The 26,808-nt window shown below is 36.0% G+C and overlaps 1 protein-coding gene across 16 annotated transcripts in view; it reads right to left on the bottom strand.

The window, feature by feature from the left end:
* Dmd (dystrophin) overlaps positions 1–26,808 on the bottom strand; it is a 1,571,027-nt gene that overhangs the window by 35,688 nt on the left and 1,508,531 nt on the right. For 10 of the 16 annotated variants that reach the window (XM_076918257.1, XM_076918249.1, XM_076918252.1 and 7 more), the window contains 5 exons: positions 26,289–26,425; positions 25,538–25,576; positions 21,135–21,200; positions 20,022–20,087; positions 17,082–17,240 (listed from right to left, as the gene is read on the bottom strand). In XM_076918257.1, coding sequence (XP_076774372.1) covers positions 17,082–17,240; positions 20,022–20,087; positions 21,135–21,200; positions 25,538–25,576; positions 26,289–26,425 — 467 coding nt within the window. The remainder of the gene's footprint in view (positions 1–17,081; positions 17,241–20,021; positions 20,088–21,134; positions 21,201–25,537; positions 25,577–26,288; positions 26,426–26,808) is intronic. The other 6 variants (XM_076918248.1, XM_076918251.1, XM_034485853.2 and 3 more) reach the window with 2 other exon arrangements.

Here is a 26,808-nt window from a genome sequence, read left to right as displayed (position 1 = left end):
TGAAGCTGTAAATCTCACCCCTACTGATTCTTTAATTGTTAGGATGAAGTCATGGAGTAATTTCAATACAGATGAATATATGTCAGGGATCAGACAATAACTCCACAGAGAATCTATTTACATTCTTGATTATCTTGTAAATTGTATTTCTCTTGTAGCTCCCTAAAGAACACTAATTCAAATTCATTGCACGTGGCTTCTGTCACTACAATTTCTTCTTGTAGCCAGTCATCCTAAAAAAAATTTCCCATTCCATTATTAATTTCTTATTCTCTATAGAGCTAAAACAACCTTCCAGAGTACAAGTATACAGTTGTAGCTGATTAATTTTGTCATAAAGTGTACAAACTCTGTTGACCAGGTACAAATTTACATTTTTAACAAATTTCCTAAGCACCTAATGGGCAGAAAAGATGAATCAAATTGGCATGGCTTATTGACTCACCTCTACTAGGTGAAAATATGGATGCAAGTGGCCCTTAGCAATGATTTACAAGTATCTCTAAGGCTATGCTAAGTAGCATAGATGATAAATACAACAGTCCCTTGTAATTTCTACTAATGTGCAGAGGTGAAACGATTTAACATAGGTCATCTACTCTTTAAATGGAGCTCCCCTTCAAAGAGTAATTATGTAGGTATTTGAATATATATGTGAATTAAAAATAAAGGTAATTTTCTGGTGATCAATGTATTTCTAAACAGTACTGTACATTATACTACTTAGAAAGTCTAAGCCCACATAGGGTCAATATGTAGTATACATGTAAAAGAGACAGATTAGAGAAATTAGGATCTATCCTCCTACAATATTTGACAGAGTGTAATAAATCATAAAACTATGAGTCACTATATACTTAGTGAATTAGTAGTTCCTTTTTAAAAAAGACATAATATTCTGCCAGCATGATACATTTGAAAACTGGAAACTGCATAAACCTTTTCAATTATAACTCAACTATTTAAAGCTATATCAAAATACTTTATCAAACACCAAGTCAAAAATGCCCTCAGACTAGATAGAAAAGACATTCATATGACTTGGCATTACCAATGTTCATTAAGGAGAATCTCACAGTGTAGGAAATAACAGTGTGCATATTTTAGACCTGCCTTGAGCAAAACAGTAAAAATGGGAGGACTCCCCCAGGCTCATTTCTAATCCGTTTTTTTTCTTAACAGATTCTCCCCTTTTGAAGAAATCAGAGTTCTTAATTCCAACATCTTTTCTACTGAAATTTATTAGGTGTAAAGATCTCATATAAGAAACTTAGTACTTTCTGGGATTTTAGAATAATGCATTATTTCTTCCAGTGACATATGTGTTTTAAAATAGATGTCAAAGCATATAATGTAGAGAAAAAGCATCAGGAGAAAAATCTGAACAATATAACTTTTTGACACCTTGTCTTTCTGTTGCCTTTCACCACCCTTGGCAGAGGAGGGAATTAAAGTGGAATTTGAGAGATAATCTTGGAGTCAAAAAGACCTTGATTTACTCCCTGCTGAAACTAAGCAACTGACTTAAGCACTAATCTCATTATAAGGGTTGAAGAACCAATGTTACTTGTCTACATTCTGTATGTAAATTACTCTTAGTACCAAGCTTCATCCATACCAGGTATTCCACAAATGTTGGATAAATTAGTGTTGTTGCAACTGCTGTTCTCTCTCTCTCTCTCTCTCTCTCTCTCTCTCTCTCTCTCTCTCTCTCTCTCCCCCCCCCCCCCCCGTTTTGAGATTTGGAACCTCAGGTGTACTGAAAACTCCCTATCAGAAAACACTACTTAGATAATTCAAAATGAAAACAATCTATGTAATGAGCTTGGTAGAAAATGTAAATATATAGTGCTAGGAAAGTGATTTAGCCTTCTAAAGCTGCCTGATGTTCACCTGAGTTCTAGCCCCTAGCCATGGTGTAGCTACTAACTCCAAATTTTGCAATTAGTGTGCATTTCCCACCATCTGTGCTTTAGTGAAGTTTATCAAGGATGAACATTTAAGAAAAATAAAGTTACTTAGTTACTTTCACTATGAGAACTTTTTGGGTTTGATCACATATGGTAGATGCTTAACAAAATTATCAAATTATGTTCACAGATTACCATTAGAATAAAGTGTTTGGGTCAAGCTGACTAGGTTAAAGTATCTAAATGTGCTATATTTTCTGAGTATGCCACTGACACATCAATCTATGTTTTGTTCAAATGCAAAAAAAAAAAAAAAAAAAAAAAAAAAAAAAAAAAAAACCTCCACCAGAACTTGACAATATTACTTGGCTTTACTGATTTACAGATTCTTCACAAATGCATGATTAGGTATTATACACATTGTTTTCTATAGGATAAATATGTTTTTCATCAGTTCAACAAAAGTGAATGAGTCATAAGAAATCCTAGACACATTATGTGGAAATAAGTTTAACAAACAAAACTCAAGGCAAACATGGTAGTAGATATCCTTCTCTAACCAAAAGGCCAACAAAGATTGAAGGTGAGTTAGTCAAGTTCCTAGGAATATTCACTGGAAAAAGTGTGTTTGAGATTTCAGACAAATACAGCAAAATGTCAAAGTTTCATTATCTATGTTCAGCAAAAACTGTAACAGTTTCTAGGAGAGTCATAATTTTTAGCTTTGTGTGTTTTAGCTTGAGCCCCTCTTGTATAGTTAGACATGGCCTTAAATTCCCCCAATAAATTCAACCTAATGGCATATTTTTCACTTTCTGGAATGTACTGTTTAATACTCTTACCATATTTGATCTCATGTCTTCTTGTATTCCATTGACAGAAACTAAAAAAAATCATGTTTTCAAAATAATTCCTTTACTTCTATATAGTAGCCAATATGTCAAAATAACCCAAATTTCCAACTGATGAACAGATATAAAAAATGGGATATGCCCATACAATGAAATGCTAGTCAGCATTAAAAATCAAGTTAAGTGACCCCAAAAATTCTACCAGAAAACTCTTACAGCTGAAAAATACCTTCAGCAAAGTGGTTGGATACAAAATGAACTCAAAAAAATCAATATCCCTCATTTATACAAATGATAAACAGGATGAGAAAGAAATTAGGCAAACAACATCCTTTATAATAGCCATGAATAAAATAAAATACCTTTGGTGTAACTCTAACCAAGGAAGTGAAAACCCTGTATGACAAAATCTTCAAATCTCTGAAGAAAGAAATTGAGGAAGACATCAGAAGATAGAAAGGTCCATGCTCATGGACCCATAGGATTAACACAGTGAAAATAGACATCTTGCAAAAAGTAATCTACAGATTCAAAGCAATCCTAATCAAAATTCCAACACTATGCTTTACAGACCATGAAAAAAAAATCTTAACTTTATAGGGAAAAACAAAAAACCCAAGATAGTCAAAACAATCTGGTACAATAAAAGAACTTTTGGAGGTATCAGTATCTCTGATTTCAAGCTATACTACAAAGCAATTGTAATAAAAACCACAATGTCTTTAGTATAATAACAAGCAGGTTAGTCAATGAAATAGACTTGAAGACCCATAAATAAATCCACATACCTACAGACACTTGATTATTGACAAAGAAGCCAAAGCCATACAGTGGGAAAAAGAAAGCATCTTCAAAAAATGGCTCTGGTCTAACTGGTGTCTGCATATAGAAGAATGCAAATAGGACCATATTTTATTATGCTGCATAAAACTCAAGTCCAGGAAGATCAAAAGAACTCAACATGAAACCAGACCCACTAAATCTAATAAAAGAGGAAGTGAGGAACTACCTTGAACATACTGGCATAGGACACAAATTCCTGAACAGAACATCAGTGGCTCAGGCACTAAGAGTAACAATTAATAAATGGGAGCTCTTAAAACTGAAAATCTTTTTGCAAGACTAAGGACACCATCAGTAGGACAAAAAAGCAGCCTACAGAATGGGAAAAGTTCTTCACCAACACTACATCCAACAGAGGAATAAAATCGAAAATATATAAATAACTCAATAAATTAGACACAAAAAAACCAAATAACTCAATTAAAAAATGGTGTGCAGAGCTAAACAGAGAATTCTCGAATGACTGAGAAGCACATAAAGAAATGTCCAAAGTCCTTAGTCATCAGGGAAATGCAAATCAAAATGATTGAGATTCTATCTTATACCCATCAGAACTGCTCATGCTGATGAGGATATGGAGCAAGGGTAACATTCTCCATTGTCGGTCGGAATGAAAACTGGTATAACATCTCTGGAAATCTGGCAGTTTTTCAGAAAAGTGGCAATAGTTTTATCCCAATTCCCAGATATACCACTCCTAGGCATATACCTAAAAAGACCCCATTAACCACAGGGACACTTGCTTAACTATGTTCACATAGTTTATTTGTAATAGCCAGAAACTGCAAACAACCGAGATGTCCCTGAACTGAAGAATGAATAAAGAAAATTTATTCATTTACACAACAGAATGTTACTCAGATATTAAAAACAAAGACATCATGACATTTGCAGCCAAATAGATGGAAGTAGAAAATAACATCCCGAGAGAGGTAATCCGAATCCAGAAAGGCATGCATTGTATATACTCACTTATCAGTGGGTATTAGCCATAAGTACAGGATAACCATGCTACATACAATTTAAAGACCCAAAGAAACTGATAAGGAGGGCTTAAGGGAGGATGTGTAAATCTCACTCAGACTGGGAAACAAAATATTCATTGGAGGTGAGTGGGGGAGGCAGGAGGAACTGAGTAGGAGAGTGGGGGAGGAGGGGAATGAGGATGGGGATCAGGTATGGGGAAAGGCGGGGCAGGAGAGGGCTGGAAGTGTGAACAGAATACAATAGGAAACATTTCTGGGACTAGCTGGAAACTTAGGACAGGGGAGGTTCTGGGGAGTTTATAGAGGTAATCCTAACTGAGATTCCTACCAGCAGGGTATATGGAGACTGAAGTAGCCAGCAGGGACTTCCAGTGTAGGGAGAGGGGCATCAGTCTCCCCCCAAAAAAACCTTCAATCTAAGATTTGTCATACCTACAAGATGCACATGGGTAAAAATGAAACAGAGATTGAGAGAACAGTCAACCAATGACTGGCCCAACTTGAGACCCATGCCATGTAAGAGTCAACCCCTGACATTAATGATACTTTGTTATTCTTGCAGACAGGAGGCTAGCATAAATGTCTCGGGGGAAGCTTCATTCAGTACCAGATGGAAACAGATGTAGAGACCCACAGCCAAACATCAATAGAGCTTAGGGAGTCTTGCGGAAGTGTCGGGGGTTGGGGGGAGAACTGAGGGAGCTGGAGGGGTCAAGGACACTACAAGAAGACCTACAGAGTCAACTAACCTGGGCCCATAAGGGCTAATAGAGACTGAACAAGCAACCAAAGAGCATGCATGGTCTGAACTAATGCCCTCTATACATTTGTAGCAGATGTGTAGCTTGGTCTTAATGTGGTTCTTTTAACTTTTGGAATGGAGGTTTCCCTGACTCTGCTTCCTGCCATTGGATCCCCTTCCTCTAACTGGGCTGCCTGGTTGGGCCTCAGTAGGAGAGGATGCATCTAATCCCCAGGGCAGGATGGAACCCAAGTGAGGCTTCTTGTTCTCTAAGGAGAAAGGGATGGGTAAAAACAATGGTGTACTATAGCATGCTATAAGATAGATATCTCCTTTTAATAACAGATATTTCTTTATAATGTTATTCTAAGTGAAAGAGGCCCATCACAAAAGAGCATAAATTATACAATTTATATGAAGGGTAAGAAATACACAATTCCATAGAAGATAGACAACAAATTAGTAACATTTGGGTCTGATGCTAAGGATTGGTCATAGGACAAAGGAGAGGTAAGTAAGAAGGAGGACTGGGTTGAGTATTTTTCTGGGGTGATAAAAATCTTTTAAAACTGAAGGTGTGCTGATAGCTGCACAACTCTTGAGATTATTCTAGAAACCAATGAATTATATAAATCAAGAATGTGGATTGTATGAAATGTAAAGTACATTATCAAGAAACTTTCATAGAAACATGAAGTTCTAGATTTCAAATTTTATCTATCACAACACTGAAGATAAAATCACAATGAAAATGATAATCTTTTCATTTTTTAAAGATTTATTTATTTTTATATATTTGAATACACTGTCACTGTCTTCAGACATATCAGAAGAGGGCATCAGATCCCATTACAGATGGTTGTGAGCTACCATGTAGTTGCTGGGAATTGAACTCAGGACCTTTGGAAGAGTGGCCACTGCTCTTAACCACTGAGCCATCTCTCCAGCCCATAACTTTTTACTTAAAGGGCAGGACTCAGCATGTAATCTATGGTGTATACATGCCTGTACAATTGCTTGTGTGACATACAAAATTTCACATGATATGGATATTTGTATCCTAAAAAGGCCCCAAATAATCCTAAAAATACTTAAGTCTAGATTAACTTAAAATGAGCTGTTTTCATTCTAATGGACACACAACCTAAAGAAACATATTAAGGAACCCGTAGAAAGAATAACAGAAAGAATAAAAAAAAGAAAAAGAAAAAGAAAATGAAGACATCTTGTTTCTGTCACAGTTCAATTACAAAAAGTATTTTCCCTAGACTCATTGATGAAACACATATATGCATCTAGAACTCAGCAGACAGTGACAGGTGCCACACTATCTCATACCTTTCAAGAACTCCTACTTGAGTGTGTGGGATAGTACCTATTTCTGTCACAGTAGCAAACAATAGGAGACTTCAAAATGACTGAGAATCATGCTCACTGCTAACGTTAAAAAACACGGGTTACTTACTTTTAAAACTATTATACTGATTTATTAGAAAATTATAGGAAGAGAAACATATATGGATTTATTTTATTATGACCTATAATTACAGTGGACAGAGTGGTACTTTATAGCAGACACAGAGGTTACCTATTAATTATTAAGGTAAAAATACAAAATGGATGAAGTTAGCCATTTGCAGAAGCTACTCAGCTATGTAAAAGACATAAACCAGAAGCTACTTCTAGCATACCAGGAGGTCATTGGTGTTTTATCTATATACACTGTCTTCCTAGAAAGAGTCCTTTCTCCATAGGGTTTCTATGTCCTCTATGACTGTGACCTTCATCTACAACTCACTGCTCCTCAATCTAGACTTATCTCTTAAAACTCCAGGCCTATTTTTTTTTTTCAATATTCTCTCAGATGACTCCATGTCTCTCTATGAATTGGAACTTGCTCATCAGCAAGCCATAAAAGGTGGGCATACTGAACATTCTTCTTTAAAATTTTAGTGTCAGGAAGAGAAACAACTTCCTGAAGTAGCATTGCAGATAGTAAGTATACATACTGTAAATTTACAAAGTACTTTAAAGCTACATTTACATTCCTGTTATAAGGTAAAGGGACAGAAAAAGTCTTCTGCTGTGTTGACTATACATATTAAAATCGTGACCTAGCAAACGTGAGAAGAGGCCATTGCATAGAAAGTCTTTTTAAAAAAAAAGTACTATTCTGGTGACAGAGACAAAAAGTTGCCTTCCTTGGCAACTTTCAAAAGCCAACCAGTGAAAAACTATGAATTTTATAATAGCAACTTCATTGTATCAAAGTATTAGTGAAATCTTTTGTTCGTGGTTTAATAGGAAACCCAGATTATTCTGGACAGCAGTTCACAAAAGGGGTGCAAAGAATTTTCTCTATTGGCTGGTGATGATCTCACATGCTCCTTTGCATTTTATGGACTCATCACTGTGGATGTGTGTTTACACAGCCATTGCTTCAGGACATACCCAGGTTTTATGTACAGGCCCCTCCCTGTATTTCCTCAGAGTTCCCCAGAAAAGACAAAGGCCAAACTTCAAAACTTACAATAGAAAGCTAACTATTCCTCTTGTTGGTTGGTTTATTACAGACTTGAATTTCTTTATTTATATGTGTTCTATATCATATTACAATTGACTTTGAACTCAACTAAGTGAGGATAATTCTGGGTTAAACATCAATAAACAGATAGCTTCTAAACGTTTCAATGTAGTCATTTAATGTAACAATGATCCCTTATACAAAAGCTCATCTGTCCTTGAAATACTTAAAAGTCTCTCAAAGACATTTTTTATAACACAGTTTTGGTTGTGCTAACTTATATTCCTGGACAACTGTCACCCATATCTTATTTTTGAAGGTAGTCTTCCCACAGTTACCAAAAACCACATGGGTTTCCCCTTGGTCTTTTGTATTAAATGCTGGTGAGCACACTAACCAGTAATTATACTTAGTATAACACTGGTTACGAGCTCAGAACAATCAGAGTATACATCACTCCATGTGTTAGCTGTAGGTAGTATCCAAATCTTTTGGCTACAGGGTTGTAAGGATTAAATAAAATAGTACATGACTGCAAAACAGGTCTTATTCATAGCAAGTATTCAAAGGACAGCTATTCATTTCTGGCATCAAAATCTAGGTAAATTACAATGTTTCCTTAATAAATCCCATACTTCCTTCATCTAATATTAAGACAGTATAAAAATGTTTCTTCTTACCTCCCCGGATACAGGAGGTTCCAAGGTAATCTGAAGTTCAAGCAAGGTCATTGCCAGTGTACTCATTTATGCCACAGGAATCTGACTGCTATGACTTTTAAAAATACTCCCCTTTTCCCCTCCCCCTCTTAAACGCAAATGGGAGGGGGAATGGGGTGGGGGTTTGTGGAGGGGGAGGCTGGAAAGCAAGGCAACATTTGAAATGTAAACAAATAGGATAATTAATAAAAATATTTTTGGAAAATGAATACATTTATATAACTGTCCTTGAATAACAAGAATTCTTATTTTTTCCTATCTCCTGCCCCTTTACAAACTGAAGTTTTTCTTCTGTGCATTATTATTTTTTGTTTGCACATCACCATCTACCAGTTCCCTAATTTAAAAACTCGGCATCTTCAATTCTTCCTTGTGTTTTCTTCCCTGGCTTCAGACCTTAGGTGATCTTCCAACTTTGAGGCCCCTTCCTCACAACTCTCATTCAAGGCCGTGCTGCAGTGCACTGTTTCACCGGCGTCCTACCAGTCTCTGTGGCTACACATCTCTGCTTGTAACTATTTTAATTTTTTCTTCTCTCCCCTCAAAAGGAAAAAACAAAACAGAACGTGTCTTTACTGCTCAGCTGTATATAAAACACACGCCAAACTCTTTAAAGTAGTTGCTACCTTCCTTGCAATCCACTACACTTATTCTCGTTCTATGCAATGCATGATATATAGTTCTCTTAGTCAGGGAAATTCATCCGTTCCCTCTTTTAGCCTAGGAAACTGCTGTCATTTATCTTCTACTCCCTTTGCAGAGATCTCTGCAGTCTCTCAGATAAAATTCATCATTAACATAGTTGCTCATTCAGAGCACTTATTACTCTAGATTTTAATTGTTTATATTTCAACATTCTTTTATTAAGCATTGAGCTTCAATTGGTAAGAAAGAGGCCTTATTCATCTTTGAAGTCTCACATGAAGTATTCAGGTAGTAACTTTGGAATTAAATGAAACTATATGCTTCAGACTGTAAAGTAACTGAAGAAAGTCAAGATCATAATCTAGTCTGTTGTTGCAGGATGGTCTAGTAATGAAGTCCACAAGGACAATGGGTGGGTGAGGGTCATCACAGAGAACTCTAACAAAGGAAACAGGATTGTGAGAATGTGAGCTTCTATCCAGCCTGTCTTAGAGATAGAAACTGTAGCTGTAAGATGTGAATATTCTAATCCCCAGAGGGTTGAGTTTTTCAGTACAGAGAAAGTCTCTGTGACTTTCCAATCTCCTATGCCAAGATTCTAAGTGCATCAGAAAGCTGTTTGACTGTTATTCTGATTTCAGTGACGTCAGATTCTTAGACTGAAGCTCATGGAATGTAGTGGCAACTTTGGTCTTAAAGAACACACAGTCCCCATTATCACACTTTAAGGCAACTTGAGTACACTCACTACAAATTGCAATGTAAAAAGAGATAATTCGGAGAACACAAACTAAATGGTAATTCTTGGTTATTCATCCATTTCTATAAAACAGGCAGCCCAAACCAGTCCCCTCTGATTCTGATTAACTTGCGATAAACTGAAGAAGATTAGTTATGATAGTGTGAGTTAGAACTGAGCCTCTGATTTCTGAGGACTCTACCTCTGATTCATGAACATCTCCTCTCTGCCTAAATAAAGCTGTTGTGATGGTCGATCCAATGCTAACACAGCTTTTAAGATACAGTGTTTGGACTCCAGCTCTTCATCATCCTTGCCATAAAAGGTCATGGATGTTTGATTTATGGTGCTAAACTAGATCCCTTTATCCAAAAAAGGTCCTGTAGTCCTCTGTTTTGTAGCCTATGTTGCCAAGCAACATAAATGCCTACTTTCAGTTTCCTTCTCATATACAATGCTAACTTGAACAAATGTAAGAATCGGTCTCTAGTTTTCAGTGGTGGCAACTGGACATGGTACTCTCTGTGATGATCCCCTCATCTTCTTTCCTTACCCTAAATTCTTCACCTACCACATTTATGAAAGAACACAAGGGTGGTCTTTTTCCCATTCAAGGCCAGGCCTCCTCCTGTATCCTGTTGCCCTTTAATACCTTCTCTCTACTACTACCTTTTTTGAGAAAATGCTCTCATTACGAAGTCCTCTTCTCATCTGCTGGCACATTTTTCCAACATATAAAAAGGAATTAGACAGATGAAGACACCCACAGCCCAATAGTGGATGGAGCTTGGGGACTCTTATGGAAGAGTTGGGGGAAGGATGGGGGGCCCGGAAGGAGATAGGAACTCCACAGGAAGACCAACAGAGTCAACTATCATGGTCCCTTGGGGGGCTCTCAGAGTCTGAACCACTAACCAAAGAACATACACAGGCTGAACCTAGGCCTCCCTGCTCATATGTAGCAGATGTACACATGATCTTCATGTAGGTCCAGAACAACTGGAGTAGGGGCTATCCCAAAAGCTGTTGCCTGTATATGGGATATGTTCATCTAGCTGGGCTGTCTTGTCTGGCCTCAGTGGGAGAGGATTCACCTACCCCTCCAGAGACTTAATGTTCCAGATGGGGAGAGACCCAGAGGGACCCCACACACTCAGAGGAAAAGGGGACAGGGAAGGGGGAAAGGATTGCAAAAGGGGGTGCTCAGGAAAGGGTTGGCGATCAGTGTGTAAAGTAAGTAAAATATACCACTATTACTGATAATAAATGTTTATCTCAAAAAAACCAGAATCTGCAATATATAGCAAAATGTAAAATAATTCCAATGACAAATGTATTTTTAAATATTTGCATATGTAAAATCTATCTTTATTATTACTGTTTTGTTACTTTTAACCTTATTCACTTTTGTGAGTCTTCTAAAGATGAGTTTTAAATATGCAAATATTTACAAATATATTTGTAGTTGGGATTATTTTACATATTTTAACAAAGTCTTTCTTTTTTATTGAATGTTATGTACAAACAGTAGGAGGGAAGGAACATTAACAGCAGTTCTCTTTCTTACAGACTGCTGGCACCAACAGCAACGGTCAATGCTTCTATACTCCATTTGCTATTTTCTAACTCCGTGGCTCCTGAAGAAGGACCTTCACAAATCCCGCTGAGAATTCAAGTCTGGGGTATCCTTAAATTGTCAACCCCAGATGCAAAAGTAAATAAATAAATAAAAATTTTTAAAAATCTGAAAATCTTTTGCCTGTGTATCTGCCAGACCTGAGAATCCTTCCTTATTGCCCAGATCTGTTGAACCACCAAGGCAATTGTCAATCTGTGAAATATTAGCTCTACCTATCCCTTGAAATATCACTGAAATTGTGTCTGTCTCCCCATTTGTACTACCTACTGAAGACCTCAATCACATCTTGCATGAGCTCCCCTGTAGCCTAGAAATGTGCTTTTCTAGTTCCTCGTGTTCTTTTGGAATTCATCTACAAGAAAGCTATGGAAATCTCGATATATACACATAAACCTCATATACACATGAAAACATGGACCTAAATGCAAATCTAAGGATCACAATACTAGCTGACACTCTGGAATGGCTCCGTATTTGTCTTAGGATACTATTGCTGTGATAACATTCCATGACCAAATGCAACTCATGGAGAAAAGGGTTTATTTCATTTGTACTTTTACATCACAGTCCATCATGTAACCACGTTAGGACAGGAACTCAAACAGGGCAGGCACCTAGAGTCAGGAACTACAGCAGAGGCTGTGGAGGAATGGTACTTACTGGCTTGTTTTCCAAGGCTTGCTCATCCTGCTTTCTTATAGCACCTAGGACAACCAACAATGGGTTGTAGCACCACACAGTGAGCAGGATCCTCCCTAAGCAGTCATTAACCGGGACAGTATCTCATAGACTTCTCCATAGGGCAATCTTTTGGAGACATTTTATTTAAGATTCCCTCTTCCTAGATGCATCTATGTTTGTGTCAGGTTGACCGAAAGCAAGTAGTACACTATCATAGGGAAGGAAGCCTAAACTCATGTGACACCACTCTTGTCTCCCAGGACTTTGCCCACCAGACCTGCTCATTGCCTCCCTTCCTTTGCCTTGTTTTGAGATGGCTCTCACTGCATAGAAATTGGCTGGCCTAGAACTCACTATAAAGACTGGGCTAGCCACAAACTCACAGATATCTACCTGCCTATGTCTCCATTGCATTGCGAATAAAGGTGTATACAACCACACCTGGCCACAAGGTAGCTTTTTACAAATACATTCTGTCATTGTTTCTTGTCCTTTGGCTCATTCATCTCTCGCTGCCCATCCCCAGCCCTTGAACTAACATATACATCAAAACAAAAACAGAGACTAAAGATGCCTGAGTCTATGAAGACTTATAGCATGAAGACAGGACCTCAAGACATTAGGTTTCTTATAAGGTACATGAACAAGCCAATGATTTCCAGATTGTTTATTCCAGTGGTATAAGTAACCAATCTAAACTTCCTTTGACTATACTGTGATCTTGTGTGAATCTTAGAAGAATGAAATGGAACACAACCAAATCAAAGTTGTAAAGGCGCGGTTGCTCCAGAACCAAGGCATGAGAAGGTACTGAGTAAGTACTAAAAATGTACTGAAGCCTCACTGTCATAGAACAGGAAAAGATTTTAGTTGCCTTTTAACTTCATAGTCTATCCAATTCATATTTGACTGCATTTTAGACTTAGGAGCAATCTAAATAATTTACTATGCCCATAGTAAAAAGGAAAGGAATCCTTGTCTCTGATAAAGGCTACCCTTTCATTGCTAAGATCATACTTTGGATTTCAGGGCAAAGACTCTATCACTTAATATAGAAAATATGCTAGAATTTTCCAAGAAAGCATTGAAGTTAGGAGACTATAGGCTATAATGTACATAGGAAAAAAAAGGTAAACTATGAGTTTTAAGTTTACAGTGCTAAAGACGCAAGATGTACCAAACTCCTAAAATTCAGCTGGCTTCTGTCAAGTAAAGACAAAACTCAATTATCTGTGGTAATGAGTGATAGACATAACACAGAAATGAACACAAAACATGAATGATGGGTTAAGCTAACCAATGTTACCAATGACCCAAACTTCTGAGAGATACTATCAGAAAACTCCAGAGACTGATTTAGCTTTATTCTTATCTTTATGGAAAAGCTAAGAATCAGAGGGTGCTGATGGAAGAGACACTCAGAGCCTGCAATGTGGAAGCAATGCTTGTTACTATCAAGGCAGAGGAAAGTATTTTTTAAAGTTAAAAAAGTTAACAGAGATTAAAAGTAACAACAGCTCAAACATTTTCATATATGAAATTAGGTTTGTAAAATATTTGTCCAAAATACTACATGTATTTAAAAATAAAGATAGATTAATTTCCAGTTTAATTCATTCATTCATTAATTTATTCAACAATTTTTTTTAATGCTATGTATAAGGAATGAGAGAAAAGGAATTCTAATGGCATAGATAAGATATCCCTGAGACATTTCTACAATAGTCACCTTGTGTTTCCCCAGGGCATGGGACCAGGGACGTTGTGAATAAGAATAATGAATAGAATTTAATAACATATAGGGTCTCCAAACAGCTATCCTTTGCTAATTGCAATTTGGTGTAATTCACATTTGTAGAATAAGGACATAAAATATCCATAGATATACATTAAATATATACAGATATTTAGATATATTAAAAGTCTGCATCGAAAGCATTTAGTTCAATCTTAATTTTAAATAGCCGTCCCCATTTTTCCTTCAATTTGGCTCATATTTGTCATTTTTGTAGCCTTCTTCTGTCTTGGGAAATATCCAAGCTGGCAGGCACAGAGAAAAGGCATCTCAGTGATTTCCCAGGCTTTTTTAGGGAAGGAAATGACAAATTAAAGGCTTTTAAAGCAACACTCAATTCAAAGGTCATCGAAGCAGAATGGCCCTGAATCTCTTTCATAAAACCTGAAGACAGCAGAGGACAGACCAGAGAAAATGAGGCAGGGGCAGGCTGTTCCCAGGAGGGGGCTCTGGAGATACATTTCTTCAGGATTTCAGTAGGTGGTGAAAATAGAACTAAGTAGTAGAAGAAAAGGCTTATTGTGACCTTTTCAAGATAACCTCCAGAAAGACTCACATAATGGCAGAGGTCTCATTTTGGAGCACTAAGGAGCCCTGCTATATAATCTTTCTTTCAGAGAACAAACCATCCCATTTTCAATGACAAGCCTGGATATATTTCAGGGTAAAGTGGTTGAACTGGTTTATTCAGGGACATTTGTTCTTTGCAAACATTCTCTCAAGGTAAGGCATATTCTGGGGAATAAACCCTGTCTCTATGTAGATGACATTTGCATAGAATGACCCTTTATTCTCTGATCCAAGGTAGAGTTGGCTATTTTGAGTGTGAAAAAATAAACCTGGTATGAATTTATCTCTACCACTGCTGGCTGTGAAATCTGGGGCAAGCTATTCGAACCTCTCTCAGCCTGTGCTTTCTCATCTAAAGAAAGGAGATGTGTACTTCTTTGTACAGCTTTTAGGAAGATTAAATGATATAAACTATATTAAAGTGCTTTCAAAATGAGGAGCCGGTAGTGTTTCTCAGTAGTAGAGTAGGTTCTTAGAATACATGAGGTCATGGATTCAGTCCACAGTACCAGAAACAGTGCCCTGAAAATCATAAAATGATACACAAAGGAGTGTTATCAGTATTCTTTCCCAACACTCATTGACCTGGTTTCCATGGCATGGAGGGTGCATGCGCAACCCAATAACAAGACACGGGTCCTGACTAATGAGCTAAAAGGTATATTAAACAATAGTAACGATAATATACTAAAAATGTACTTACACTTTAGCAACATTAAATTACATTTATAAGGAAAATGACAATATTTTCTTCCCATTTGACTTTGATAAAGATTTAATATGAATGGCTATTAAGTATTATTACCTATTATTATTAGTGACAGTTACAAATAAAATAGAAGAGGAAGAATGGTTTTGATTTCTACTTTTACAAATATAGCTTAGAAAATATAGTTTTCATTAATCTCCTCTCCCCAGATGTACAATATTACATCTTTGTAGGTGGTCATGTGATCTCCTTGCTATATTCACATATATATATATGCTTCACCAAACATGCTCTGAGTAGTGAAATGGTATTACTGTATTACTGTGGTAGGTAGAACTATAGGAACACGATGTTTATCATGGAATGGCCACAATGCATTTGAAGGAGGTACAGACAGTAAAAGAGCAAACTTTTCAAACTGTCAAGGAGTTCTCTCAGCAAAGACTAAAGTGATAGAGGCTCAGTGCAAGCTTGACCATGACCCAGAAAGTAAGTAAACACAAAATAAAATCCTGGCTACAACAGCATGGCCGTATAGAAGGGTGACATTGACACAACAAGTTAAAGAGAAAACTGGAAGGCTTCAATGCCGTGCTAAGAAGCTGGGTGTTCTTTCAAGATCCAGAAATCCAGTAAAGAATGCCATGGTTCTGGAAAGATAAACAACATCAAGTACAAAGGATTTATTGGGAAAATGGGCAAGGAACTAACAGGAAGCCAACTTGATAAAGAGCTATAGCCAAAGGTCAGGGATATTAAAGAGCTGGAAGGATAGTAGTGGCAGCAGAAGGGACTAGATGAATGGCAGTCTTCTATTTTATGCTGAGGTGACATTCTCTCTCAGCACACTGGTTCACAAACATGGTGTGTAGTCTAGATTAAGATGTCTTGCTGCCTTAGGCTACCCAAAAGAGATGAAAGCACTTAGCTACATATTTGAGCAGTCAGGCCTTTAGAGACTTGCCTAGTAGCACTGTCTGTAGAATGCCACACCGTGATTACAGGAGATTATGTGAAAAATTCCCTTAACCAAGGTACTTGTGATATAGTTCAGGTAATACAAAAGAAAAAGGCCAATGATTTGTATTATCCTGACACCACACAATATTCCAGGTCATTAGAATTTATCTGCTCTACAGCCATCATGAATTTTCTCTTGGCTTTTCCTTTTCAACAGTTTCTAATGTTTTCATATTGAACTTCTTTTTACAGGTGGAGTCTAACAACTGGAATGGCCTACCTAATCTATTATGAAGATGAACAAAAGCAGCAATGTCTGTAGTTGGTGATGAGAAATAAGAGGAAATACTATTCCCAAGTATTACCAAGACAATGAATCTAATTCCTTAAACGTTTCTGGTAATATGGCCAAACACATGTAAAATTTGCATAATCATCAATTAAATTACTTGCTTTTTTTTCTTAAATTCTATTCTCACATACATATATATATCAAAACCTATGGAACACATGCAACAAAACCAATACCCCCATTAGCATTAATCCCTTTACAACTAAAATAGGAGTTCTTAATCATGCTATATGGCACGCATTTTTTTCTTCAGACCAAAAAAAAAAAAAAAAAAGTGAATCTGCAAAAGGAGCTGAACAGATTATTTTAGCAAACAGTTAGACATCACGTGAGGAAGTGACGAGCCCTGGCGCTTTTCTCCATGTGCAAGTGTGTGCACTCTGCATACCGAGGACAAAGCTACAAAGACAACTCACCTGTTTTCTTCCTCAAGATCTGCTAGGATTCTCTCTAGCTCCCCTCTTTCCTCACTTTCTAAGGAAATCAAGATCTGGGCAGGACTACGAGGCTGGCTCAGGGGGGAGTCCTGGTTCAAACTTTGGCAGTAATGCTGGATTAACAAATGTTCATCATCTCTGGAAAATAAAATCAAAGGTTTTGATTTTTCCACCCCCCCTTATTTTGTGCTTGGGTCAGGGACTCAGGTGTGTATTTGAAAATGGAAACATTTCTTTCCTCTCAACAATTAGTCAGACCTTCTGTTCGCCTATTCTAAGGACATTTAGGTAACTATGGAGGTTGTGGTCTACTATTCTCTTGATGGACAATTTAAAGTGCTTCATTTTCAAAAATCCACATAAAACTCACTGGCCTATTTACACAGATAAATGAAAGGTAGAATTACAGAAAGACTGGGAGTCTATACAAACAAGTTAGACTGTTGTTAAATAATAAATATTTAAAAATATAAAAATGTCCATATAGTGCTTTTGCTACTAAGCCTGTCAGGATACTCTCTCTGTTCATTAGCCATGCTACTGATACTGATTGGGCAGGAAGGAGGGACACGTAGTTCTTAAAATAGTAAATATTATCTTAAGTGGAAGGCAAGAACCGGAAAGAGCTGCTTTAGCCAGCTAATTTTAACCTATAAGTCTCAGAGGTGGATGATAACAATAATTAACCTGTGGATAAACGGTTGTTTTAATTATTGTTTAGATAGAAACACAAAAAGTAAGGGGGTAAGTGTGTGGAGACATTAAGATGACTGATTAAAAGAGGAAAAGAAGAACTCATTCCTTACTAAACCTAAACCATTAATTGTGTGTGGGGGGGGGGGGTGAAGAACATATTCTGAGAGGCAGCTGCAGTCTCCAGGAAAGTGTGAACTTTCTAACAACACTCAGGAGGAATTACTTTCAGATTGAAGTACTCTAAGTTTTGAAAAGTCCACTTTCCCTCCAAGTTCTAGAAACTTCCTTTTTCTTCTTAAAGGGAGAGGAAAGCTCCTTGTTTCTGCTCACATTTTATTAAGATGATGCTTATATACTCCCTTCTGCATACTCATTTAATTTTATTTTTCAAGAGGAAATTTATGTATAGCCCAGGCTTGCCTCAAACTCACAGTCCTTCTGTCTCAGCCTCCTGAGTACTGAGACTACAGGTATGTGCTTTCACAACTAGCATGGCATATCCACCTAACGCTCAGTTTTAAAGGATCAAGTCCTTAGGAAGATGTCCTTAAGGCATCCATGTTTGGTTTATTAAATCAGATAAGTAGTGGAGATATAATTAACTAATTATTGGAGGGCCAGGATATATCTCACTGGGTGAGTACTTGCCTAGCATGCATTAAGACCCAGAGATAAATCCTTATCATCACAAAAATAATGATAATAATGAATATTACCATTATTATTGCTATTAAAAGCATTCAAATGAAATCAGCTGATCCACCAAAACTGGGCCTAAATAATGGTATTTTGCCAAACAATAGAGTGAAAATGGATTGCATGTCCTCAGAATGAGCTAAAGCTGAATTTTGTTGTAAAATAAAACAATCATGACTTTACTATATAGCTAATTTATTATTCTCTTCCTCAAAATCTGAAATTTTATTGCTAGGACTTCCCATATTTAACTGTAAGGTATAATTGTAATTACGTTTTTCTTCCTATTCTCTTTGGCAATCCATGACTGCCAGAGACTGTCATATAGATACAATCTGAACTAATGTGAAAGTTAAGAGCATCAAATATCAAAATGAGGGAGCTAAAGAAGCAAATCATTGAAGCTTTTATATTGAGTTGGTTCTTTAGCTACTTCCTCCCTGTGGGAAGATTACACAATGGCATCACAGCTTTAAGTGGAAAAAGGAGAGTTGTTTGAAGTAAATAGCTGAGTGTTGATTTCCCTCTCATTACATTGATCTCCTCTATGTTCTAGGTTACATAGTGATATATAATAATTATATAGAAATTCCACTTTCATACAACTTCCTTTGGCTTATTCCTTAGGGAGGTCCTTTTCTAACTGAAGTTAAGACTCTGGGTTCCCATACAAACTACATAGAATAAGTTTACCATGCTTGTGTTTACCTATTCTCCACAGTAAGATGTTAAACCAGTATCTTACCACAGCTTATCAAACTGAAAGCAACACTGAACTTTGACTTAATTTCTATTTTCCACATTATTGGTTGAGTTAGTGGACTCTCTATTTCTTTCCTAAGCTCACTTCTATTTCTCCCTAATCACCATCTACTTGGATTATGGTAATGTTCCTCTGTGTTTTGTACTATGAGCACTGCCCAAACCTGTTGACGATGCCTCTGTTTTAGTGCCAAGTAGGTTCTTGGCCATTTTTAACAGTAATACATCTCCTTCCTACAGCCTGATCAAGCTGGCTTATCACCTTACTGACAAACTAAGACCTGCATTTGTCTTCCCTCATCTGCAAAGCCTTCCCAAGACTGCTTTCCTATAATGATGCTAAACCACAATCCAATAAATGAAAATGCCAACCTAACAGTATTTGGGTACAGCAATTATATATCAAGATCTTATTTCCACTTCCCATGAGTAGAAGAAATCCTATTTAGTTATTACTTTCAAATATCACCTTATTCTTTATTCTAGTGTGGTCAAAGTGTTTTGGACTTAGTAATTTGAATTCATACGACATTAAATAAATGGAAATAAGGCAAAAAATTTGCTTACTCTAGATTGATGCTTGTATTTATATGAGCTCATTCTGTGCCAGGTTTTTTAAGAATTAAAGAAAAAAGTCAATGAATGACTCTTGGAAAGATCAAATGAATATGATGCTAATTCCTATATTCTCTACTGTCCTACCTCTACATCCTTCAAACCAATTCATCGTCAGGAAGATTTTGTAAAAAGAGATGCGATACTTACATGCTCTCATTAGGAGAGATGCTATCATTTAGATAAGATCCATTGCTGTTTTCCATTTCTGCTAGCCTGATAAAAAACGTAAAAGCTCATTAAAACTTATGTGATTTCTTAGAATCTATTCAAGACCTAAGTGAACATTCCTGAAAACTAAAGAATAACTCATGGCAAGAGGAGAAAGAAATCCTTCAAATTAAAGGATGTGTGTGTTGTCTTAACCAGTTGAAGCAGCTAATTAGTAGTTTTGTATTTATAATGAAAAAGCTATGGGAAGCTGTATTTTGTTGGTATTTTGTTTGGGTTTCTTCCCCCAACAGATCAATCTTCCTTTAACTGAGAATAGGTCTTTTGTTTTTAAAAGAAAATCTTCCCTAAGAGCAAAGCCAGACCTTACACTACCCCTTGTCTTTTAAGACAATTAATGCCTTTTTACTGATGATATACGTATATAGCTAGTTAATGCTTGCCAAAATTGATGAGCATGTCCAATAATCAGGATGTCGATAAAGGATGAATTCACAGTAAGTCTTCTATGTGTTCTGTCACCAATTTAATCATAAAGTCTTTTGACAACCAGAAAAGTTGAATAGACTTATTTAACAAGCACAAGATATAATTAGGAGTTCACTCTTTAGGTACAAAAGTTCTCTCAAATACAAAGAAGGTGGTACAGAAAGGTCCAAGAGTTAAGAAAGTTGTTATTGTTTTAAAGTATGTCATTTAAATGAAACACAAATAAAAGGCCAGTGCTTTCATATTGCTTAGGTAACACAGTATTCTTTCTCCACAGATTAATATATCTAGCCTAGTAGTTTTCTAAGGAGATTAGAAGACTTGTAAGGCAATTTAGCAAGTGTGTTCAGAATACAAAATGCAACAAAGCTACCAGAAATGTTGAAAGGCCAGGGTTAAGTAAGATTGGTCTGGATCCATGCTGTTGTTGGTGTCCAACACCTCCATGCAGTAGAATGGCATGCACGTTAGAGGGCAAGTTGATTAGTAGAGATCAGAAAAGATTGAGGAAGAAAGAAAATATTTGTTTAAGATTATTATAGGTTAGGTTCCTTGGTTAGTTATTTCAATCAATATTTGCCTGGCATTCAACTAGTCTCATACCTGCTAGCATAATGTTCAATGCGTGAATGAGTATCATCGTGTGAAAGCTGGGGGGACGAGGCAGGCCTATAAGGCAGAAAATGTGATTAGTCATAGATACCACCCATTAATGGATAAAAAGATCCCACCAAACACTTATGTTATATACATGGCTTAGAATGACTTTATTCCAAGTCTACGGATAATGCACAAGTACGTGCTCCTGAATATAAAGACAGCATCAAGTATTTTAAATCAAGATTTGAGAGATGATTTCTCCTATTCTTAAAACCCATAAAGATAAAAAAAAAAAAGACTTCCTTAGAAAGTTTCAACTACACAAAAGGTATGGGGGGGCTCTACATAGCATTACACCCTCTTAACTTATAGATTTTCATATATTAGAGTTCCAAGGTTGTCTTAGTACTATGGTTTAAAACTGAAAATAGCTTACGTACATCTATGACATTCACTAATATCTTTGAGCTGAATGGAAACTATGTTTCTGTAGTACATTTACAGTAAATAAGTTTAGTTCCAGTGGGGTTATGCCATTCAAGCAGTTCTTAAAATTCCATGTATTAAAATACTTTACTAACTTAAGAGCAGTATTATACTAGTATTTTATAGAGAAAATAGAATGACTCAATGTCATATAAACATTTTCAAAAGGATAACTAAATTCAGTAAGATGTCATGGTATCCAGAATAATTCTTATTAAGGCTAATATACTTGTAAATCAGACAGGAAAACAAGAGTGAAAAATGAGCATGAGTGCTCTGTAGAAAAAATAAAAACATACCTTTGCTTCATTGGACAGGCTAGAATTTTTGGAAAGGTTAATGTTTCTCATACTTTATATCTGATCTATTCATTATCTGGGAAATTTTTATATTTTCCTTACCCAAAAAGAAAATGCTCTAAAATCTGTTTGGACTTCTGCTTTTTGTTTTATTGGAATACAATAAAAGTTTCTTCCACTTCTCTGACACAGAAAGGACTTAGATAAAAGAAGGTATGAAACCAAAATTCAGAAGTAATGTGCTTGGTGATAACCTCTGTTTAGCCTTATACCTAAACATCATCATTCAACGACTCTGTTTGGCATGAAGAGAAAAATGTTTGATTTTTCTCTCATATATATATATACATATATATATGAGATTTTTCTCTCATATATATACATATATATGTATATATATACACACACATATATACATGTATGTGTATATATGTGTATATATATATAGGCTTCCATCTAAAATGTACTAGAGATTTCTATTTCTTTTTTACAAAGAAACATTGTAGTAAGATAATTACAACACACTACAACAAACAACCAGGGAACTGGAAGCCTTCCTTGAGAGATAAGGGTCTTACCATATTGTCTAAGTCAAGTGTAAACTATGAGAGCAATGTTGTCTAGGTCAAGTGAAAAATAAGTTCACATTTCATGTAAAGACAAAAGAGATGAGTATTCAACTCAATTGGCAGATTGAAAGATTCCCCTGTGAGTTTTTACTATATTTTTTGGAGGCTTAATCTGCTCACTTTATAGAATCTTAGAATAATCTATTACTAGGAAGCTGTGAAGGTTTGTTTTGAAATCACCATTGTAAATAAAGATAATTTAATGCTTGGATTATTTGGCTTGTAAGTATACTTTGAAATAGAGCAGTCATTCAATTTATATGTGTCTATAAGCTAAAGCTGACCAGGGAGAAAAATATATTAGTAGTATTTTCCATTATAATAGTTGCTACAGTGGTAGTGTACATAAAAAGAAAGCAAATACAAGACCCTGAAGCAAAACTACACCAGGAGGAGTAGGCACATAAATACAAAGTAGTTTCCTGCAACCTTACACAAAAGTCTGATACAGAGCTTTAATTCAATTATTATCCTCAAGGATAATTTCAAATTATTTTTTCTATTAATGTACATAGCACATAGTGAAGCGTGCGTAAGTGCAAGAACTTGTAATAATTAGAATTCTGAAAAAGTACAAGAGGCACTTGCTGTGCTAGAAAGCATGCAAAAAGAAAGTACTGGTCAGAGAAGAAATTCAAAACCAAGAATTAATACAAGTTATTCCAAAAATAAACCTAAGTATAAAGCCTCCAAAAACACTTCCAAACAAAAATAATAATATGGCTCCCACTTCCTGCTTTGTAAATACATAGCAATATACCAATTAGGATCATTTCCAATTATCCCCAAGAATCCATTTGGTCAATGCCATTTTATGTACCACCACTTTGTCTCTTGTGGAAATTCCATGAGGAAGTTCTCATGCATTTAGATTAGAAAGCAGAGGAGCTCCAAGAACACTGCTAGCCTGTCTCACTTGTGGATAAACAAAATGAAAGGCTGATGCTAGATTCAGTTAAAAATAATATGACAGATACGAAGAAACAAGGGTTTTGTCTAAGAAAAATACAAAAGATCTGTATCTCTGGAAGCTTTCCAAGTCTGTGTTCCATATTAAATAGATTAAATACCACCATTATCATAAGATTTGTTACTATCAAATAAATCTCTACAAAACAAAACATGTTAGTACCTAATTCTTCTGTTTGAATAGGACAGCTTTACAATAGATTTTTCTATTAGAAAATTATGAGTAAAAACTAATAAAATTACAGTATTAAAGTACAGAATAGCCTGCTGGGTTTGTTTTCTTCATCCAAATGAGAAACTCCCACTCTTTCAGAATAATCTAGCCAACTTTTCATAAAAAGGCAACTTAGGAGTATGTTTTAGTTGTTAGAAAAGATATTTTAATAAAGAATGACATTGATTTTTAAAGTGCTTCAAAGTTTTAAAAAGACAAACAAACCCTAAAAAGAAGTTACTTTAACCCGACTCTGAAGATAATTTCTCATTAACTTATATTGTGTCTTCTCCTTTCCTTTCAAGGTACTATTTCCTGTTACTTTTAGTATTAAAAAAATTCTTCTGAATCTTCACCCTTCAGACTTCTTCCATGGCTAAACATCTTTTAACAGAGTAATCTATATACTTGGCCATCTCAGGACTTTAGTAGATCAAATTTCCATATTTATGAAGGTTTCCAACATCTAGAAACAGACTACCCTGTTTGAAGGAAATAATTACCACCATCATGAAGGAAACATAACTGAATCTAGTACCTTCTCCATCTGTTTAAGGATTAGGATCTATTTGGTGCTAAAAGAAAAAAAGTCTTCTACTTCCTTTGAATAATAAGGACCTAAAACACATCTCAATGAATAGCTCATATTTCTCAATATATCTTTTAAGTTAAATTATATGAAGAAATAATAAAAATATGAAATAAATTAAATTCTTACACAAGCTACTCTTTCAAGTTATTCTCTACTTGATATAGGCTAGACCTATCAAACTTTAAATAATTTGATAATGTTACTGTAAAAACTTGAAACTATTATGAAAACACTATATAACTTTTATATAGGCATTTTCTTTGCTAATGTATACATCAAAGTGCTCTAAAATATCTCATAGATTCTATTGTTGAAAGAAGTCTCACTATGGTACTCAAGATGGTCTCAAACTCCTGGGCTTGCCCAACTAATTCTTTTACCTCGGCCTCTTAAATAGCTAGGACTAGTTGTGCTCACTACAATACCTAGCTCCAAAATTGTTCTCTACCAATATAAACTGAAACAAATCATTTGTGTATTATTATCTGATATTACTAGTATTAATAAACACCAGTATTAATATCCGGCTATAGTATACTTCTTCCTTGCTTAAAGGCATAACAGTTTATGAACTGAATATTTTGCAGAGGAGATAAAGATGAGTTTATCTCAAAAGTCGGAACCCCACATTTGTAAAAAGTTGTCAAACAGTATGGCATAACCTAATTTTTAAAAACATCCACATACTTCACAGAAATTAGTCTACCAGGCTCAGTATCATACTCTAAAATAGATCTTGTTGATTTTTTAGTCCAGGTACAACTGCTTCTAAGAAACACACCATTACCCTTCTGAAATCTTCATTCATGCATTATGTCTCAAGAAATAGGCTTTTAAATGTCATTATCCAAACAGGAGGCTCTTTCTTATCTATATGTGAAGGAATATCTAAAATATAAAGATGTCTTCCAGGAAGACAGCTAAAACTTGCAAAATTCTTTTCATTTCTATTAGAACTCATGACAGGATGCTGCTGGCTAGACTTCAGCAGAGAGATCTGCACTATCCAAAGTCTCTAGCTACAGTAGATGACACTCTCAAGGCCTTACTGAGAAAGGAAAACAACAACAACAACAAAAACCAAAACAAAAAGTAGGAAATTAAAATGTCTTTAAACCAAACCAAACCAAGCAGAATAAACAAACAGACAAAGGAAAAAGATAAATGAAGCCCGTGAGGGTGGGTGGTAGCAGTACTCTTAGCGAAAAAGTACTCACGCAGAATCTACTGGCCAGAAGTTGATCAGAGTAACAGGACTGCAAAACAAAAAATGAGGTGGTGAAAAGAGACACAAACAAACTCAGTGGCAACAGAAATGATGGAAAGATCAAAAGGAATAAATAAAATCTAATCAAATTAGGTATGATCCGTGGAAAGCAACAGCTAACTAAAAGTAAAAAGTGGATGAAAAGCCAAACAGATAACTGTGAGACAGATTGCCATCAAAGTACAGGAAAATATAAGGAGTAAGTTTAAAGGAAGGAGGCAAAGATATCATCTGATCGACCAGTAGACTCATTTCTACTTACCGTGAAATCATTTCCTGTGACTGGGTATTTCTCTCAAGTGGAAAAGAATGACTAGGTATGACCACACAATTAGATACAAAAACACACATGTCCACTGATTTATGAGGGAAGAAAAAATGAAATACAGTCATCACTGATCTGTAAACAGTCTCCTAGCTCTAAAAAGTCTTAGAAGGCAATTTGTGATGATGCTTTGCTGCGGATTTTTGTTGTTGTTGTTCCTGTACGGTCAAGTTTGACTTTTGGAAAAGATAAATTGCCAAGAGAAAACGTAATTGAACATCAAATTGTTTGTGGATTTTTTTTCAGCTAAAGTAAAAGCAACAAGGGAGAGGAACTTAGGAGACTGTTTGCATTTGGGAGTGAAGAAGGGTTTTTGGCTGGGAGGAGTTCAAAGATATATCAAATGAAAGCTTGCTTTGCTTCTGTCACTACTCACGTTTCCATGTTGTCCCCCTCTAACACAGTCTGCACTGGCAGGTAGCCCATTCGGGGATGCTTCGCAAAATACCTTTTGGTTCGAAATTTGTTTTTTAGTACCTTGGCGAAGTCACGAACATCTTCTCCGGATGTAGTCTAAATGAAAATGATGAAGAGAGCAGCTTCAGTAGAGTGTCATTTCAAAATAAATGGCCATCTGATCCTCATCTTCATGGTTTATAACCAGGAAGAATATGGGAAATATGAGTCAATGCTGTGGATTCAAACTTGACTAACTTCGGTGAGTTACTTATGTCTATAAAGCATGTTATCAGTGGTAAAAGCGGAGCATTGAAGGCAGATGAAATAGCTCAGTTGGCAAAGTGCTTGCCACATAAATAAGTTTGGATTTCCTGCAGGCCTGTAAAAAGCCAGGCATGGTGGTATGTATTTGTAACTCTAGTACTAAAGAAGGCAGAGATGGTAGATATTGTGGATTTGATTTAGTGCTTGCATTATGGGTTCCCCAAATTGCAGGA

This window comes from Arvicanthis niloticus, chromosome X (assembly GCF_011762505.2).
Source record: "Arvicanthis niloticus isolate mArvNil1 chromosome X, mArvNil1.pat.X, whole genome shotgun sequence".
NCBI lineage: Eukaryota > Metazoa > Chordata > Mammalia > Rodentia > Muridae > Arvicanthis > Arvicanthis niloticus.
This window is presented reverse-complemented; position numbering and strand designations above follow the sequence as displayed.